The 20,997-nt window shown below is 39.6% G+C and overlaps 1 protein-coding gene across 2 annotated transcripts; it reads right to left on the reverse strand.

Annotated features, from left to right (window-relative positions):
* Positions 1-459: 459 nt before the first annotated feature.
* On the reverse strand, positions 460-20,946 carry slc2a3a (solute carrier family 2 member 3a). 2 transcript variants are annotated; one of them, XM_086280515.1, is made up of 11 exons: positions 19,856-20,946; positions 19,412-19,552; positions 11,653-11,754; positions 10,778-10,938; positions 9,818-10,058; positions 8,679-8,841; positions 7,113-7,300; positions 6,238-6,342; positions 6,048-6,146; positions 5,401-5,604; positions 460-5,321 (listed from the first exon to the last, which is right to left on the reverse strand). In XM_086280515.1, the coding sequence occupies exons 2-11, from the start codon at positions 19,421-19,423 to the stop codon at positions 5,019-5,021; spliced, it is 1,578 nt and encodes a 525-aa protein (XP_086136641.1). In that variant the 5' UTR covers positions 19,424-19,552; positions 19,856-20,946; the 3' UTR covers positions 460-5,018. The 2 variants fall into 2 exon arrangements, with proteins under 2 accessions (XP_086136641.1, XP_086136643.1); XM_086280517.1 differs by lacking the exons at positions 11,653-11,754; positions 19,412-19,552; positions 19,856-20,946 and adding an exon at positions 10,173-10,299 and having other exon boundaries at positions 10,778-10,918.
* Between the last annotated feature and the right edge of the window lie 51 nt (positions 20,947-20,997).

Genomic DNA, 20,997 nt, shown 5'->3' on the forward strand with positions numbered 1-20,997 from the left:
CACACAGAAAACCATGACCTTAAGTTATTGCTGATAAAAGTGGCTCTCCGAGTTATTGAATCGTGGGATGTACTCACTTTTTCAAACACCACTTCTGCATTTTGGCTCAGTTTTTATTAAATAACTCAGAATAAGTCAGTGTTTAGATTATGAGGGAGGAAAATGTAATATCCTTTTAAAGTCTGAACCATGAAATAATTGCCAGAAAATTCTAAAAAGTCTTTTTTGAACATGGAACATTTATTGAGCCTCCTGACAAATAAAAAATATATTAATTTGCATAGATTAGTTTTAATTTGTATCATATTTGCTGCACCTTGTATTTTTTTTGCTCAATAGTGTATTGTGCAATCTCAAAAACTCATAAAAACTGTATGTATCAAATATGATACACTACGTGTTAAGAGGATATTATAAACAAAATTTCATGAGTGCTGAAAGAAAGATGGTCACACTGTGTGTAGTTACATGATGAATATTTTATTTAACAACATTATAATAACTGGTTTGTACAGTACAAACAAAAAAGGCCGGGGTGCATCACTGTTGTTGCACAGAAAAATGTAAAAAAATAAAATAAAATAAAAAGCTAAATCACCAGCTTGGTCTATTTCCATCAAAACATATGATCAATATCACTTGGCTTCATTTTTGGCTGCCACTCAAAGACGATCCATAAAGATAATGGCTTTTTGAAACATGTCTAAAATAACACCCAGTCACTAACCACAGCACGGCCTTCAAGTTTCAGATGAACCTCGTTTATTGTTACTGAGTAAACCAGCGAGTTCTTTCTAACGTACTGGAAGCAACGGGAAGCTTTCTCACAAAGACACACATTTAATAACAGTGAGAGAGGCACAAACAGAATTACAGTACATGACACTCAAACATCTATTTACACATCAACAACACACGTTAGGACCAAACCGACGCCGGAAACACAAACAGAACAAAGATCACAGCAGCCAAAGTGAACTGTTGAGACCTGTTCCTTGGTGATAGATTCATATCTATGACGATGCATGAATATTACCAGAACTGCTGGTTTAAAACACAAAAGCTTTGACAGTTTATTGTGAAATTTTCAAGTGTAACAATATGGCTAAAAGTCCTAACCAAACTGAGCAGTGCTAAACACCTCTGAGTGTAATGTGACCAGGCACGTACAGCCGGTGGACAGTAAAGAGCAGGGACAGCAGTTACTCACAGGCAGATTGTGTACAATGTGCAAGGGTACTAGTTAACCAGTTAACATCCACCAGGTCTCAGGCGATCTAAATGATTAGGGCTGGGTTAATATCCACCACATTTCAGGGAGCTTTTGCTTACTTTACACCCAAAAAGGAAGCAGAAGAATAGACGAACTACAATCTAACACGGCCACCGGTGATCTGCTGGATGTTAAGAGCCAAAGAAGCAGAGTGAGAGATACAGTAATGACAATGTGCACCCCGAACTAAAAAGGAACCAAACACACATACAATGGCCAAAGTCAACATATAAATAGTACTCTATTAAAAAATACATATTTACAAATTAACAGCTATACTATCTTTGTACAGTAAGTGGAAGGTTTTGAGGGTTTTGGGTTCGTAGATGTGCATAAAGTAGCTGTTGGGAGCAGTGTGAGCCTGGGTCCATATATCTGTTTTAAATCCTTTCAAATACATTTGGGATGCACTGCAGTCAAAGCAGGGGTTGAATCAGGGCTGAGTTACCCCAAATCATTCAGGTTTTAAAGCCCTGTTGAAGAAGTTTTGCCAACTTTAACAAACAATATTCACTTTTCCACCACAGTTAGAATAAGAGGTTCTAAGTTTACAAAACAGCTGTGAAAATACAGGTAATTTTGAATATTAGATACTGCACAGTGCTGTAATATTTTTACAGCAGGAAACTGTTGTTGTAGATTACAGTAGGAACACTGTAAAATAACAGATTCATGCTTGCAAATATTAACTGGAATATTGTTACAGTGTTGTCGTGAAGGTTGCAAAAATCCAATCTTTCCACATCAAAAGCAAGCTGTACGTTTTTAAACTCCATTTTAAACATTTTGCTCCACCCGTGACCTCAATGCTGAGAGCAGTGAACTCAAATCTTGGAGGTATCCTGTATCACAAAAGGCCAACAGGGCAGGCTGTGTAATAGAAAGAACTTTAAATATCAGACTCAGTGTTAGTGCCATTGAAGAAGCTGCGTGTGACTAAACAGGGTCGAGAGACTAAACACAACACTGAACACCACCGGCGAGGAGGAGCGTACCGCACCCCTCCCTCAATGCAAGCACAGTACATCACCCACAAATACAGCAATACACAACAAAGTCATGACTGCACAAACAATCCCCTCATTGCAAGAAATATTCCTCTCAATAAATCTCTCAAGTTCAACAGGTCTGCAAAGTTATATATTTCCACCATTTAAATGAGGCAGGTAGCATTGAAAGAAGTTGTGTCCACACAAATATTCTTCCAGCGTACAATAATTACAATAAATTCATAAATAAATACATAAATCAATAAATATATCCTCGTTGTGCAGCATGAGTGAAAATAGCTTTTTTCATGAAACTACAGGAATTCACGCAGTCACGACAGAATGTATAAAATATACTTTGTGTCACACATGTCTACACCACACACACTGCACACTGTTTGGAATACATAAATCTGTAATGGCTGATGGTGCTACTCTTCAGACAAAGCGTCACAATGTTGGCAGGATCTGGACCCAAGCACGTAAAGCCAGACTCACACCACACAGATGTGGTCTCATTTCTACAAATCGTGGTTGTTAATGTTCATTTTATTATTTGGGAATCACTATTAATGTATGAAATACACAAGACTGATTGTTGCTTATTAAGTCATTTAGTCTTACAGCTTTTGTAAGAATAAACAATTTTTATACTCTTACAGTGTTGCGTCAAAGGTTCGTTTTAGTGCATTTGGGCCATTCGAAGGATTTTTAAAGCATTTGAAGACATTCTTCATGTCACGTTAACAAATCTGATGCACGTATGGGAAAAATTAGCAGAAATGAGGAAAGATGAAGTTCATTTTGACCTGAAGGATGAAATAATTTAACGCACTTTCTCAGAGCGAGCTGAGATGCACTGGAGGTTACGTAACCTCGGTTCTCTGAGTGTTCCCGTAATCAAACAACAGAAAGAAAGCTTTAAAGAAGACTCCAGCATTCGGAGCACATATGTAATAAAGTCTGCTGGAAAAAAAAAGGTTTTGCCCTCCAATCACTGGGTCCTGCATCCAGACCAGCTGCTTCCAGATGTTTTTTTGTTTTTTGTAGAATTAAAGCCCCAGTCAGTCCTTTGCAATTTCTGTATATAAATAAAAACAAAACCACATACAGTTCCATTTCAGAACGAAAACACAATACTAAAAAATGTCCACTATGTCATTTTCCCTTTGTGGAAAAAAGTATAATTTAAAATAAAAGCCCATGAACCATCACAGACAGCTGTGTCACCCGTTATCCTTACAGTATTAGCACTTCCCCCTTTAATGGTCTCTGCCCATTCTCAGCTCACTGAGAGTTTAGGATTTTTTATCTATTCTAACATCAGCTGTGACAGATATAAGTGTTCTGCAGGTAAATATAGTTTCGATTATTCTGTAGGTTAGACATAAAGCGCTATTGTGCTCAATGACTTCTACGTTGCTGATTTTGGCTCTATTGCTTGCGTTGCCGCTTCTCTGGTTAACAAGGTGCATTAATGCATCTAAATCTCTGAGCTACATTTTAGGTGATGGACACAGAGCTTATTGCAAACTCTGTGTCCCTCCTTGGGGCAAATCTGGAAAGCACTACAGTTCTTTGTTTGATTTCTAACTATATACTCTATACAAAAATCAGTTTCTAAGGTTATAAATACTATGATAATTTTCCCTTTAACAAAATAATATACATTGCACGCTACCCCACCGTAATCTACGTGTGTAAAATAATTAAAAGGGTTTTTGTTTACAGGACACAGTCCTAAAAATAATAAATCTTTGTATATATTCAGTGTCTATATAAACATTATATAGAATAATTATAACTTTAAATTCTCTGGTGAACGGGACATTTTTTGGAGTAAATTTGGGATTCATCACCAACTACATCAACTCTAAGATCAAAGATGAAGCAGAACACCTCTGCAATTGTCAGTTATTACTGAGGGTGGCGCCAAACTCCAAGTAAGCAAAGGCATACTAGATTACAGCTTTGGCCATCTTATGAGCTTTCAGAATTTCTACAGTTAGCGTGACCTGTGCGGCTGTTAAATCCCCGCCGTGAAGAGCCGATTTCAGGTTGTGTGTTCACCATTTCTTTGGCTTTGCTCTTCAGAGCTCTCTGTGAGCACTTAATGAAATGCTGAAAGCAGAAACTGCAATTATCCTTTCAGACCTGCGATTTGAGAACGTTTCCATATACATAATTGCAACAAAATCTACAATAATATACGAACTACAGCTAAAATATACACGGCACTATACTGCCCACTACGACACATGTCTAATATTTTAAACAGAAGTGTGTCAGTTTAAAAAAATGTGGATCATTGTTATTCTAACATCACTCAGGCCTGAACTCAAACACCTACACCCCTTCATAAAAGCGTCATCATTTCACCTTGACTGTTACCCGGCACCTGCTTCAATTTTGTTTTACAGTGTGTCATCCTGAGACTCACTGCCGTGTTGAAAAAGAGTCACACTGTCAATGAGTGCAGTTGAATTCCTAGGAATGTATGTTTCTTTTCAAAGGAAGGGAGGATTTAAAAGAAGGAAGCGTGAGAACGTTCAGAAAAACAAGAAGTCCAAAGTGCGATGATGAGAGCAGAAAGTAGGACCTTTCAAAGGTACAAACCCATGAACTCGTAACGCTATTGTTATCTAAGCCTGCTGTAAAATAAGCTTTAGTTCCAATTTAGAGTATGTCTAAAATTGCTGTGGCTCTTCCTTCGTTTATAACCTCTCTTATCCATTAAAACCTCATCTACACCTGCTCTACTTGCTCTCCTGTTTAGCTTCAAGAGGTGTGGTCTCAGCCACCGGAGATGGAGCTGCTGCTGGTGCCTCCACCAGTGGGACCTTCTCCTTCACAGGAGAGGCAGGAAGTGTCACAGCAGTGCTGGCACTGGCTGGAGGATCCTCGGTGGACGAGGAAGGAGGAGGTGCGGCACTACTAAAGCCACGAGCAATCTCATCGAAGGTCTTGCCTTTGGTCTCGGGCACTTTGATGAATGTGAAGATGAAAAAGACGATCAGTAAGCCGGTGAAGATGAGGAACACCCACGGGCCCAACCACCCCTGAGGAGAGGAGAGAGCAGAGTCAGAATGATCTACAGCAAAATAAACCACAAGAAAAAAACGATCACCTCTCCCTTACTTGAAGTGTGGGGAAGCTCATTCCAACCAGGAAGTTAGCCGTCCAATTACAGCAGCCAGCCAAAGCCATGGCTGCCGGGCGGGGCCCCTGGGAGAACAGCTCGGCCACAATGAACCATGGGATTGGACCGGGGCCCAGCTCAAACATAGCCACAAAAAGCATGACAGCCAAGATGGCCACGTAGCTCATACCAGGGATTTTATCCTGCACAGACAAAGAGAATGAGCTACTACTGCAGGATCACAAAGATTAGCTTATCTAACAGTTAGTGAGAGCATGCAATGGTGAATTATTTGCTTTTCAGTGGAACTAAGTATATTTATTTGCTCCTTAATTATTTATTATTTTGTTTTTAAATTTTTTCCTACGTTTCCACATCTTTATACAAACCACTGACTGAAAATGGCAAGGGACAAAAATACAGAAAAAAGTAATAATATTAAATAGAATAATTAACCAATTAATTGCTTTTAAATATGTAAATGCTATGGGAAATAACTGATGGAAATACTGCATCGGCCATTCAATATAGCAACAAAACCAAACAGCTGATGTTGCATTTACTTTTGTTTTGGCTGTGGAGAGAATCAATCACATCTTTGTTCTTACTCCGTCTCTGTATTGCTCTCTGACGTCACCAAACTCACCAGCAGGAGGGACACAGTCATAAGCAGAGCGCTAACCGCCATCCCACCCAGTCCCAGGAGGTGCAGAGTCCTGCGCCCTGCTTTCTCCACTAGGAACAACTGTAGGACAGGGACATTGTGAGTGACGTGTGCTTCCCAGCGCACACAAACGCATACCAAGATGAAGAAGACACACGGCGGCGTCACTCACAGAAACAATGGTGAAGATGGTGTTGACGACGCCGGCTCCGATGGTGGCGTAGATCGGCTTCTGCACACCGGCTGAGGAAAAGATCCCAGTGGAGTAATAAAACACCTGAGTGAGGTAGAGAGGATGGAAGTGAGAATATGAGGGATGTAATATTACCTCATTTATAACAGTATCAAAATAAATAATGCATATTTTATTTTCCCGCTGACCTCCATCTTTTATAAACCAATTTTTCTATAGGATCCTTCTGGGAGCTGCCAACAGCGAGAATATAACAGCCCAACCTACCCAACATCCAGGAATAATAGCTACACCCAGCTTTATAGCATGACGTTGCTTATAAGACATTTTTTAGTCAAATAACAACCTTTAGAGGACTTTTAGCCAATATTTTTTTCAAATTAACTAAAAGATCCAGACATGTAATAACAAATGCTCAGAGCGCTAAACTGCCCTCCATCTGTGACTCTGACCTGTGGTTTGAGCGATACCTTCTAGCACTGCTGTTATTTTTATTTTTATAACGTATATTTATCAGTTTTATTATATAGATTTTTTTTTAAAATGAAGGGCACAGGAAGAGCTAAAAATAAACATTAAGCTTCCATCCATCCAAGTCAGGGCCACCAGGGAGGCTGGAGCCCATCCCAGCACTGTCACAGGTTGCACAGAGGCAGGCAATCACTCTTGTTTATATTCACAACACAGCCAAATTCACCAATTAGCTTAATGCCATGGATGTCTATGGAAGGAAGTCAGAGTATCCGAAGTAATCCCACACAGGGATAGGGAGAACAAGCTTCTTTCTGTGAGCTGACAGCACTAACCACCGCAAAGCTGCACCAAAAACAGACAATAAAACCCATTAAACTTACAGCGTTAATTCCTGACAGCTGCTGGGAGAGCTGCAGCATGACGGCGATGAAGAGGGGCTGTCGGTACGCTGCCGTGCGGAACAGTTCAGCGATGGTTACTTTCTTCTCCTTGGCCATCTTGGCGCTCTCCTCCTTCATCTCCTGCAGATCTTTGCTCACATCCTCAGAGCCACGCAGACGCACAAGCACTGCGGACAGAACAGAGACAGGTTTTGTTCACCTTTACAGATGCAAAAGACAAAAAAACAAAACAGCAACAACAAGAAGATGTAGACATTCAAGAGTAACATGCTGGAACAACAACTTACAGCTATCGGACAGAATTCACCACAGTTCATGTGCAGATTAATTTTCATGGCTGTTTATCACACATCAAACTCAGGACAGGCTCCTGGAATCCATGAACTGCATTTTAAAATGAGCTATAATCTTATAATGGCCACCAGCAGGCACTACACAGCAGGATTCACACAGGCTGAGTTCAAAGTCTTTTCCGACATAATGTCAGAGTTTGTTTATTTAAAAAAGACAATCTGCATATTTATTCCTTCACAAAAGATTGTGAGTTATAGCAGCTTTGTTTATCGTAACCTTTATTCATAACATCAGGACACATTGCTAAATTTTGCTTTCTGTAGAGAATCTGCAGTCACTAAACAGTCACAGTAACTGTGTTTGTTTATCTTATGGAGGCATGAAGGAGAAGTGGGTCAGGGCCTCAGAGTCAAACCAAACAGGCCACATGTTGAACAGATGCCAAAACCTTCTGTCTGTTCAAGGACTCTCTGATCACGCTCGACCTTCCTCCTGACTCCGCTGATCCCACCTCTGTGTATCTGTAACGAATCGCTCTCCTTCTCACTGCTTCTGTCGCTGTAATGCTGCAGTGCTGTAGTAACTGCTGAGTCGTTCCAACATTATTACATGAAGACACTGTGTTAGTCAATGGGACCATCTCAAGGTGGTCTTTAGCAGTAATGCTGGTGCTAATAGAATACATATTATAGTGTTATAGGTGCCGTGGGGATAGAGACAATAAAGCTAACAACAGTGAGTGACTGAAGTTACGTTTCTATTGGTGGTAGTTTAATTTAGTTTATTGAAATCCTTATTATCCCCATTAGTAGCAGTTATACAGTAATAGTAGCATTTACAAGACTATACTTGGTATGTGTTGTGCTTCATATATTTTAAGGTAAAGTGATTAATTTATTAGTAGACAGTTTCTTTGCTCTTATTTTGAAAGGCCAGCCACTGCTAATGAGCTAGCTCTTGCTAGCTCAGCATGTTGTGATGGTTTTGAATATAAGTTTGTTAACTCCAGTCTCTTTTCTTCTACTGCAGCTTCCAGTCTGCTCTGGGCTTCTACTGTGAGGTGGTGCGCCATTCTAATCAGAAGCTAAAAAAAGGTGGTGCTACTGTGACCTCACTGAGGCTTCAGAGGAGAGAGAGAAACACCACCACCAGGTGCAATCCAAGATGTTGGAGTCCATCCATGCACAGCAGCAGGAAATGCAGTAATGTTGTGTGTCATTGCAGTTTATTTATAGATGTATTGTTGTGTACCGTTGCGTGCCTCCTCTTCCTGTTTGAGGTTGATGAGCAGGAAGCGGGGGCTCTCGGGACAGAAAGGCAGCAGGATGCATTGCAGGACAGCGGGGGCCACAGTCAGGGCCAGCAGCAGAGGCCACAGGTTGTCTGAACCCAGCAGAGCTTCCAGACCAAAGATCTAGACATCAGGGGACACAGAAAAAGGGTAAAACTGATAAAAACAATAAAACTCAATCAGTTTTAATGCTCACTGTGTATCCTAGCTGATATCCTCTTGTAGATACTACTATGTAGTAAGACAAGACTAAAGAATATCTTGTTTTAAATTCATGCATAACTTTCATATTTCACGGCCTCACAGTTCCTCCACCCCTCCCTGACCCTGGTTCTCCTGGAGGTTTCTCCCTGTTAAAAGGGAGTTTTTCCTTCCCACTGTCACCAGGGGGCTTCCTCATAGTGGGCCATCTAATTGTTGGGGTTTTCGCTGATTTATTGTAGACTCTTTACCTTACAATATAAAGCACCTTGAGGTAACTGTTGTTGTAAATTTGGCGCAATATAAATAAAATTGAATTGAAGTAGAATCACTGTAGTGATCACTTTGGGCTGTTTTTGATCTTTGCTTTGTCACGTTGGCTTTTTTTCATTTGTAAAAACTAAAAGAAAGATGGTTTGTCCTCATTAGGAATGACATTTGTCTTAGCGTGTGGGACTGTATCCTAAGGTTTCTGTTGTTAAATTGTAATTAAGTGAACTTTAACTTTCTGGAAAAGTGTAATGCATTGTAATGCATTTCTTTTCTTGAGTAACGACCACAGCGATGATAATTATCCATATTAATTAATAATGAATTAACTCCTATAACTCAAAGACTTCTTGATACAAACTAGGTTTAGCTCAGATGCCCGAAATGAACCTAATATACATGTCTTCTGAGCTTTGACTTAATAAACTTTCAATTCAACTACATTTGATTAAATAGCACCAATTTATAAGAGCAGTCACCTCGAGGCACTTAATATTGTAAAGTAAAACCCCTGCAGCATTAAACAATCAGATCCGTGCAAAGCTTACTCCAGCAAATTACATTAATTTCCTAAAGCAGTCAAGCAGTCACACATCTCTAGTGTGCAGTTTTTAGTAGAGCTGCTGACCTGAGCGATCAGGATGCCCACAACCACGCCGAGCTGGTGCAGAGTGCCGAAAGCTCCGCGGAGCGGCGTTGGTGACACCTCGCCAACATACATGGGAGTCAGGCCAGTAAAAAGGCCACAGAAAAGGCCGATGACCAGACGCCCAGCGATCACCATCTCGTAGGAGGAACAGATGGTGGAGAAGCCCATAAGGAGGCCGCCGATCACTGCCAGAGAGTTCACCAGGATCATGGAGCGACGCCTGAGGATGAGGAGGTTGAGGAAAGAATATGAATGTTAATGATTAAAAAAACAAAAAAATGTACAAAAAAACTCCACAACTTGATGCTAAAACGTTTGACAAAGGAAAACTAACATTTTCAACCAAACTCCAGGGAGGAAAATTAAAGCTAATGTAGAAGCCCCAAAGACTGAAACTCCTGGAATGACGTCTCAAGGCTGGTTCCAAAAGTATCCATAGATTTCCATGTTAAAAGGCTTAACTTTAGACGAAATAAAAACAAAAAACAGTTTAAATACAGTTTAGGTTATATGGACACCATCTTTTCATTTTGCTAGCCAACACTAGCATTAGCTGTGTGTTAACTTCCCAGTAACTTCACATGGTGACTGGCAGAAGACTCACCACAAATAAACAATTTAGAAGGAAATGGAGAAATAAAGGAACAACTCTGGGGAACGTTAGAGCAGAGCAGCGAACTCAGGACAGACACGCTTCATGAGATCCATTAACAGTAATGGGCTGTGATGGTTCAGCTGTACCGAACAGGAAATGCACAGAGCCAATGTAGTGAAAAACACTGCTGTGACTTAATGTCCACAAAACTGCTCTAAAAGTAAAAACAACAGTTCTTATAGAGAGGCTGTAACTAAAAGGTTTTTTGGCTAAAGATGGTGAAAGAAAATAAATCTTGCATGTTACCTATAATATTACACAACAGGATGAAGAAGGTTTCGTACCTGCCAAACCGGTTAGCTATGACACCAACACTAAAGGAGCCCACCATGCCGCCCACACTGAAGATGGAAACAGCAACGCTCCAGACAATGGTGCAAACACCAGGGTCGATTTCCTCGTTATATCGCTTATACCAGGTTACGTTGAAGAAAGATTTGAGTTTCTGTAGGCAAAGATGGATGCACAGACAGAGGATGAGAAAACAGATCAATTCACAGAACTGGCCAGACAGAAGAATAGACAGAACATTATAGTATTTGGTATTTTATGTGTTCAATAAACAAAAAAATAACTATATTTAAAACGAAGATAAAGTTAGAAAGTGAGAAAAGTGGGTAAATGGAGAGATCTGTTTCAACCAAAACAACTTTTTCAAAGAGGGTATTTTTGTTATTTATTCTTTCACATTAATAAAGCACTGACTTTTATCTCTTAGTTAAGTAAAATAAAAATCTCCCCCAAATTAACACAAACATTTTATAATTTAAGCCTTAATATAATTCTGATGTAAATTTGCTTCTCTGAAAACAAGCAAAATTAACCCTTTAAAGCCAAGCGCATCATATTTGATACATGTGTTTTTAAGACTTCTACATATTCAGTGTGACAAAAAATGATATAAATTGCATGACACATTTTTAATGACTAACTTGCAAATATATGTCTGATGTAGCAAATGTGATACAAATTAAAACTCATATATGCAGATTAAGATTTGAGAGATTTTTATATATTTTGTTTAAAGGTTCAACAAACACTCCATTATCCAAAAATTAATGCTTGAGAAATCAGATATTTGTATTTGCAATCTTTACAATAACTTATATCTCCTACAGTATGAAGCCTACATCACATTAGATTGCTAATATTCACCAACCATCTCTGGAGCATTGATGACTCCTGTGTTGTAACCAAACTGCAGAGAGCCGATGACGGCGGTGGCGAGGGAGAACAGGAGATAACCTGTGACCTGCTTGTCCTGGACGGAGAAAGAAGGGGAATGAAAGGAGGAAGAGGAGAAGGGAGAAGAAGAGGTATGACAAAGATATTGAATATGAAATTTGATATCATGATGGGATTTTAAATCATTGCAGGAGGCAGACAGATGCAATAAAATGCAGAAGCTGACGCCAGACAGGTCAGAGATGCAGCGTCACAGGAGCAGTGATAGCAGGAATCAAACGGTGAAGTCACTCGGGCTGCACGTAGAAGCACTCACATGTAGGGACACACACTTACTCGTCATCTTTGAACTCTAATTAACATACCTGCTGCTACCACAAATCACTGCTATTTATTCTTCAGAGGACGTTCTTAAGGTTAAAGGCAAATAGAAAAATCATGAAAAGATATACTCGAAACAATAATACACAAAAAACTCAAGTGCCTTCTGGGTAGAGCCATGGCTCTGTGATCAGCTGTTTTCCTGCTTGTGTTTGTCCTTCCTGAAGATAATCAACTGAATGCAGACGAAATTCAATCCTGAAGCCGTCATCTGGTCCTGCAACAGAACCGGGCCTCATAACACAATCTATTCATCTATTTAATGAAATTAGGGTGTGTGATAAAGGAGCCATCACTGTTGTTATTGCAATCAGATGTTCGTAAGCTTCAGTAACGCTGATAAGATATGATGAAGAGTTTTATCAGGGTGGGTTTGCTCTTTAAGTATCATGCTTCTGTTATTGCTTTTATTGCTTTTATTTCTAAACTGAAATAATGGCTTAATTAAGATTTACTTTTGCCACATTACCCTTATCTTAAGGATAAATAACATTCTTTCTTTTGCATTATTTGATTAGTTGTGTTCCATAAACCCAGACTCTGAAGGTCTGAAGCTACTCCTGGTTCTGGTTCCAAGCCTAGATGGGCATCCAGCGTAAAACCTAATCAAATATGTCGATCCCTCTGCTGTGGTGACCCGCTCAGCAGCTGAATGCGTTTTTTGAGTGATGATTCTACACGTGCAACTTTTGTCCCCATTATCATCAAAATTTAAGTTATAGCTTGCTCACTATTCATTTAGGTAAGCACTTAAAAATAACTGCCTGGAGGCATTTTCAGGTTGACTGGCAAGAGTTGCTTCTGGAAGGACTTTGGTACAACCAGGTGCAGGATATTTGTTCTGCTTGAAAAGTTAGATTCAATATTTGTGAGTCTGCTATATTTAGAGTGCAGATTGCCCTTCACTTTTCTTCATTGCCTTCTGCACAGTGCAATGACATTAAAATCATAATTGAAATACATTTAATATAATAAGCTTGCTATGGATTATGCTAAATCAACAGCACAATAAAGTGTGCAGGAAATAAAATCCCTGTAGCTTTTTCTCTCTCCCTCTGATTGGTCGTGTTTAACCAACACCCCTGAGACAAAAAAAATCCTGAGAAGTGCAGTGTACGCTAATAATATGTGACCTCGCCGTGATATTGTTGTACCAAGGGCAGCATATCACCTGAGGCCCATCGACATCTCTATGCGGCCTCAAAAACAGCAGTCAGTTCCGCCCCGTCAGCAGTGGGTCTCCTTATTACCGGCTGCATGGTGAATTACTAACATCAGCAGAAACAAAGACACAGTGGCCCAATTTCTGCTGCTGTGACCCAGTTTGACCTGAATCTCATGACTAGGATCAATTTCTCAAACATAAGTATAGAGTTCTTTGATAAAGTCGACCTTCATTGACCCTTGATTGTTAACAGGAGGGATTAAAACAACAGCGCCATCATGAAAACTGTGCTTTGAGATCCATGATAAGTAACTGTGATCTGTATAGGAGTCTAATGGGAGTGTAATGTAAAGAAATTTACTTGCTGGAATGTGTTAATAATCTGGCAGCGGCATTTGGTGTTGTCTGGAGATGTGAAAAGATAATTGATCTAAGTCAAGAAACAAGCTATTACAATAATCTAATCACAAAGGCACAAATGCAGGAACTCCAGTTCCATCAAAGAGACCACATGTTGCAATTTAGAAATGTTCCTCAAATGGGAAAAAAAAGGAATGAAACACTGATTTTACATGCAAGTCAAAACCCAGAGAGGCATCAAATATAACACCAAGATTTCAGACACTGTGACTGAACAATAGGATGTAAGAGTTTGACTGAAATTAGAATATAAACCAGGAGGGGCTATGACCATGGCCTCAGCTTTGTTGGTGTGTAAGACAAGGTGAGAGTGTCAATCACTGATATGGGTTAAACATTGTAGTAAGCTTATATATATAGCCTTTGCAGGTGTTGACACTTGGACATTTGAATGTCATCAGCATATAATTGGAACAAAAAATAATTCAGAAAAAGATTTAATGATGACAGCTAAGGGAAGGAAGTAGAAAAATGTAATGGGCCTAGGACTGAACCTTGTGGAACCCCACAGGTTAGAGAAGCAGTGTTAGAGTAGAACTAAGAGAGACAGAACATAAGAGAAAACTCCCATCCAATACACAAGAAAAAAACAGTTAAATGCCGAGCCTAATGACTATTTCTATCGTTACAACGCCGTTACCATTACTAACAAGAAAATGAGGTGCGGCCGCGTTACTATTTTTCAACAAACAGACGGTTGAAGCTGTGTTCAGCTTACCGCATCTTATATGGTGTTTTTTCCTGAATAGTTTCGTCACGTTTACTGTCTAAGGACAGCACTAGCAAGCACTCTCTGCTTATGAGCAAAAACCCCCCAAAAACAATAAAAAAACAAAACAAAAACCTTTCGTGTTGGTGGAAAAATGCACCATGTCGACCAATCAAAAAATGATATGGGAACATGACATTTGGTTGTTTAGGAAGAGGGGAAGTTTTAGGAGTGACGGTGAGAGAGAGAGAGAGAGAGAGAAAGAAATACTGCAGAAAAAAAGAGAGAGAGAGAGAGTTTTGAGATGTGAGATATTTGTGACGTTTAGCGTGTTTGGAGTGTGTAGGTAATGTGTTGTGTTGTGTAGTTAGTGTGTAGTGTTGTGGATAGTTTTGTGTTGTGTGTCAGATCAATGAGGTGACTGCTGTCTCCAGGTAGAAACAGGAGTGATACACCTGCTGCTGGCAGACCTGCAAGTATCAGGCTGTGATGTTTATAGTGGACAGAAATTATTTTTTTAGAGTGGCACAAATAATTTGCGTGACATCTTATTGAAATCAGAACAGCTGATTGTTCTGTAAATAGTTTGAAATGGTTATTTTAAAAAAAAGGGTAAAAGGTAAAAGGCTGCAAATAACTTGTGCATATGATTTTAAAATTGACAATTTATATTTGCATTTAAAGAAATATGATTCATTAAACATGTTTGTGGTTGTTACAGTAAAAAAAATATAACTTTTTCTACTGGGATTTTATGTTTTTTGTTTGATTTTAGATCAATTGTGTTAATACAGTATGTCAAAATGAAAACATGACTGTAAATTCAGACACGTGAGGTTGTGCTGAAAAGAATGATACCAAACAAGGCAAACAAATAGTTTTTAAAGGTGAAATGTAGAGGAAACATCAAAAGTAGTAAAACATGGCCAGTTATACCCTGGACCCCAGAGGGTTAAACTTTTTTTTTTTAAGTAACACAATAGTTACTTTTCAAGTAATTAATTACTTTTAGAACATTGTAACTCAGTTACTAACTCAGTTACTTTTTTGAAGAAGTAACTATAATTAATTACTTTTTCAAAGTAACTTGCCCAACACTGGTCAAGAGTATCAAAGACTGCACTTTGATCAAGTAAAACAATTAAAAAAGAATTGCCTGGATCAGAATAGCTTATTAAAAAGACGAGTCTCAGTCTGTCATGTTGCATGACAGGGATGTGAATGTACTTAAAACAACTGGTACCCTCATTTTTATTTCTTGAGATTAAATAAATCATAAAGTGCACTCTTTGGATATAAAGACTATTTTGCTTCTCCCGTCCTTAAGGATTTGTGTAAAATATAAAAATAATCAATAATCCTCTGAGACACCACAAACTAAAAGCCTCGACATCTCTCTGGGTGTGTCTGCTAATGGACATCAGAGCATTTGTCTGTATTTAATGGATGTTATGATATAAACAATCACCAAAAAAGATTATCTTTAAACTGCAATTAAAATTTTGAAAACTAGAAAATATCTGCAAACATGTGGCTGCCAAACAGTGGTGCTGCATGTTAAACCTGTGGAGTAAGGACCTTCAAGTGTTCATTTATTATTATTAGGCTCATATGACCTCAAAATCAACATAGAGGTTATATGACTGAACTGACTGATGAAGAAGAAGAAGAGAAGAAGAAATCAGTGGCTTGCACCAACTACAAGGGGTCAACCTAAACACTGTAACTGCTGTAAGGTGAGAAGATGGAGCCGTTTTACACAATTGTTACATAGTTACTGAAGGCTGTAATAAGTTTCTGTGAAAAAAAGAGTCAGAATTTGTGAATGCAGCCCTCCTCACGTGTCTGAAATCATCAGCATCAGTTCAGCTGAAAGTTAATTAACCGAGACACAGAAAAAAGGCCTCCAGCATGACGTAGGAACAAAATGAAATTCAGAGTGTCTTAGCTGTAAACCGCTCTCCCATATCCTATGACACACCCACACACACACACACACACACATTTCTTTCTACATTTGACCTCAGTTTCACCTTTGTCTTCCTCTCCGTCATCCTTTTCATCCTTTTTTTTTGTCAAGTCACAGTGACTCAGTAGAATTCGTCAGTCACCTGACAGCACCCAAAATATCTCAAATAGCGATCAATGAGAAGGTTAAATGTCTGTACAGCTACATTTCAGCTACACTTTGACATCTGTGATCCAGAGGATTGTAACCTGTCCATCTACTGTGTCTGGGGGACACATTCTTTCTTCTAACTGCCAAAGCTCTTCTTGATTTTATGAATGAAACACTTTATGATTATATTTTGAATTATGAAGGTATATCCAACTGGATTTCAAGCATTTTATTCACATTACTGCAAACATTTGAAGGACTTAATGGTCCTTTTAAGAGAACCTGTTTCATGCAAGGGCGTGTCCAGGAAAAGGAGAGGGTGGTGCCAGCAGATTGGACCTTAATGTTGTCCCAATCCCACTGGACTGGACTATTCTGGACTATCTGCAACATTTAAGTGATGTAATCATTACTTAATCAATAATTATGGTCCACTAATATGCCACTTTGTCTGTGATTATTTGTGATGAGTACTTTTACTTAATTACTTCAAGTATATTTTCTAAAACACTCTCAGAAAAGCACTCTTAGACTACTCAGGTAGAAGTTAGATTTTTACTTAAGTAAACAACCTAAATCTTCTTTTACTACTTTGCTAATGACTCAATCAATATAAAACAATTAGCTTAATAATAGGACTCCTGCAGAGTTCCATATTTCATTTAATACCATTTGATTTAGTGCACATGTCTGTGCCTAAGCCTGGAAATTAGGATTTTCTAAACCAGTTTTCTACACTGTATAGTTCTGATAATATACTCTTCCAAGTCATTATTCTTGGTCTCCCACGTCTTAAAAAAAACCCCTGGAAACACCTCTGGTTTCATGCAGACAAATGTAATAATCAAGCTCCTAAAAACACTCTAAACAGGAGAAGGACAAACTTGGTAGTAGCCTGTTGCACCAAACACATTTGCTGAACAGATGCTGTGTTACTATGGCAACCTGTCTCATGATAACAGCTGCAGATCACACTGTTCCAGTGTGCAGAAATCCTCCCTGATACAGCAGAACACAGATTTAACAAACAGATATTTCTGTGTCGTTTATACAACTTACATGTCATTTAGTACAACTGTGTGTATCAGATGATCACATGACGCATACATTAGACCTCTGTGCTCATACTGCATCTTTTTTTTTAACACAACGTGTGTACATTTAAACCTCCACCCCTTATTCCACTCCTCTGTCCATCCATCCAAGAACGCCCACAGCTCCCCCTCCTCCCTCCTTCATCTCCATGGCAACAGCCTGGAGGTGACACGTTTATTGACAGAGGCTGAAAGTAACCACTGTGCAGCAAACATGCGGCAGCGTCTCATTCACTAAAGTATCACTAATCCACAGCAGCGCTGCACGGAGGTGTGTGTGCATGCGTGCACACACACACACACACACACACACACACACACACACACACACACACACACACACACACAGATACGATGAGTGCATCTGACCTACATCTGCGCTCAGCCAACCAGCTCATAGTCTCTGAAGACTGAATTGTTGAAGGTAACCAGGGAGCAGGGTTAATGTATTGATCTGTTCATTATGAAGGACTCAGGCTCTTCTGTGAGGGGAGGGTGTCACAGGTGTCAGGTGGTGTACTGACAAGCAGATTCATAATTTGTATGAACAGAGGAGGGTGGGGCAGAAGGAGGCCATCTGAGCAAGGCTATAATTGCTTCAGTGTGTAAGGTTAGTCATAAATATCTGAGTCACTAAACATTTAAAGACAAACAAATCCTGTGAAATTGGACCTTGTACTCACCACCAAATATCTGACGTCTTTTGTATCACCTACAGAAACAATTAAAAGGTTTTTGTTTATTTTTAGGAAACAATTCCCTCTTTTGTTTTAAGACATTTCCTTGTTAAATTACAATAAAGTACAACAACATCAGCCATTATTAAATCAGCACTATTATTAAATTGTTGTGACTGTAATCTTTGACAGAAGTTTCTTAATAAAAAAGACTTTTAAGATTCCTAATGTAATCTGCACAGTTTATAACTGTAAACATGTAACTGCATGTACCTTAATACTGTACAAAATGACTTTTAATTAATTGCTTGAAATTAATCTTTCCTCATTTTTTTCATGTGAAGATTTCAGATTACATTTAGAACAAAAAGTAGTTTTTTGAGTCAAATAAATGGAAACACGAGCTAAACTACTGGGAACCTGATGTTCTTCATATGTCACATACTTTCCACCATAGCATTGATTTTTGGGAGGAAATAAAATTGCTTTCTTATTTTTGTGTCAAATGTAGTGCCATGCTTTGTAACTAGAAAGCAAATCTTAAGGCTTCATTTATACTGCAAAAGGTTTCAACAAAATTCATTTAGCTTCAAACTGACATCTACTATGAAGGTTGTGTATCTCTGACAACCTGTTAGACTGTGACAACCAGAAAATATGTAAAAGTATCTGAATTTGAGGCAATTTATAGTTATGTTAACCTTTGGAAGCATATTTTCTTGTCCTCTCACCCTACATGTCTAATCTCTCTCTCATTAACCTAAAACAAACATACAGTAATAAAACTGAAAGTATAAAGTAGAATGAAATATGCATTAAGTCGCACAAAATCAGACACTGCTACTGAAATGACAGATAATACCAGAATGCACAAACATACACATGGTGCACATTTGATACCCATCTGCAGAGCTTTGCATGACTCAGAGAGCTCTCATGGCGCACATGCTGGCTTATACCACCCACACAGCTTCACTTACACTCTATATAGAAAAAAAGGGAAAGTATTAAAAAGAAATCATTTAGTAGCAGTGACTATTCATCTGTTTTTCATCCAGTTCACTAAATGCAAACTGGAGCAGTAGGCCTGTTTTGTCCTACAACCGCTCTCTCTCTCTCTCTCTCTGAATGTGGGTCACACAGAATAAAGAATATTAAAATCTCTTGCCTGACTCTCCATCTTTTCAAGTCTGTCTGGGCGAACACCGGGCAAATTTTAGGATTTCCAAACTGCAGGATGGAGTCTGGAGCTGGGAGCTTCAGGCGGTGTTTAAAAGGCTTCGCAGGACCCGCCCGTCGGTGCTGAAAACTGCAGGAAAAGGAGGAAACCTCATTAGGCGCTGTCCGTGGTACCAAACCGACTCCATCAGGGAGGACACGACTACTCTCCCCTCATTTCCCATCAGAAACCGATCTCAAGTTATCCGTACCATGCTGCTATAATGCAGGTTTAAATGGAAAGAAAAAGTAGTTGAAATAATAAAGTTAACCTTTTTGTACTCGCGCGGCCTGATGCCGGTCAAAGTGGAGGTGTAGTAGATTATTCCCACCCCCTGCTTGCCCCCAAAGACCCTTAACCCGTGCACAAAGCGGACAAATAAAGGGTTCTCACCTGTCGTGACTGCCAGTCCGGACACAGGAGCTGCAGCGGTGGCTTTTTGCGGCAGTGCCTCCCTTCTTTTCTCATATAGGCTGTGCATACGGGAGCTGCGAGGGGAAGCGCACGTAGTTGTAGTCTGTTTGAAGCCAGCCTATGAGAAATGAGGACGCAGGGACGCCGTGAATGTGGCCGCGCCCCGTCAGAGTTTGACGTGCAGGATCTCATGACTCCTGCGCATCATCACCGCATCCCGTGAGGAGAGGCGGCGTCTATGTCCTATTATGGATACAGCCTTATTTCGGTTAGTTGGTCAGCTCAGTTAACGAAAAGACTAGGCGCATGCGCGGACGGAGTTTGCGTGAGCGAGTGTGGTGGGGGATGATAATGGTGAACCCTTCTTCCTCCCTGCTCCGTCCTGGTGTCCTCCTCGGCTTCCCATGATGCATCTCGCTGGTGACCTTGACAGAAGCCAGTGGACGACTGATGCTGCAGATGTTGATGCGAGGCGGGCAGTTGCCAGGGCAACAGGTCATGCAGTGCGGCACACAGGATATTCCAGCTGCAGAAACAACGCTGTGACTTTTGCACACTCACGAACATCCTCTCAGAATTTGTGAAGCACGAGCAGAGAAAAGCCACCAGTATGAGCTGGTGCTGAAATCACGCACGCACTGCAGTTCTATCACGCTCACGATTCGCGCGTGACAAAGATACAAACAAAAATCAGCTGACTCCCTGGAGGAGGTTTGTGTGGAACTATTATGCAATGAACGTAACACTTCTGTTCTGCCTCAGTGAATTTGTTTAAAAATAAATAAAAATCATTTGAGATTAAAATACAAAATAACCTTCTTTGCCTTTCGTTGTTTGACCTTAGCACATATGTTTCCTGGCACGTTTTGTCTTAGCAGCCACAACCACTAAGAGCAGTGTTAACCGCTTAATAATTAGAGAATACGTTAAAAATGATCATTTAAAATCTGATCACACAGACATGCCTTGGAGATGGAGGCCTTGTAAGTGGTGTGGTGAATAGACTTTTGACAGTAAATTCATAGCATAAAATCAACGTTTATAGTTTGTTGAAAGTTATTTTTAAAGGTACAGTTCAGAAGAATGACTGTTTCCGTTTTTAGTTCAATCATCTTGAGCTG

This window comes from Aulonocara sp. 'chitande type north' Nkhata Bay, linkage group LG22, assembly GCF_057382095.1.
Source record: "Aulonocara sp. 'chitande type north' Nkhata Bay isolate Kocher_YH1m ecotype deep benthic linkage group LG22, A_spYH_male_GT1.1, whole genome shotgun sequence".
Taxonomy (NCBI): domain Eukaryota; kingdom Metazoa; phylum Chordata; class Actinopteri; order Cichliformes; family Cichlidae; genus Aulonocara; species Aulonocara sp. 'chitande type north' Nkhata Bay.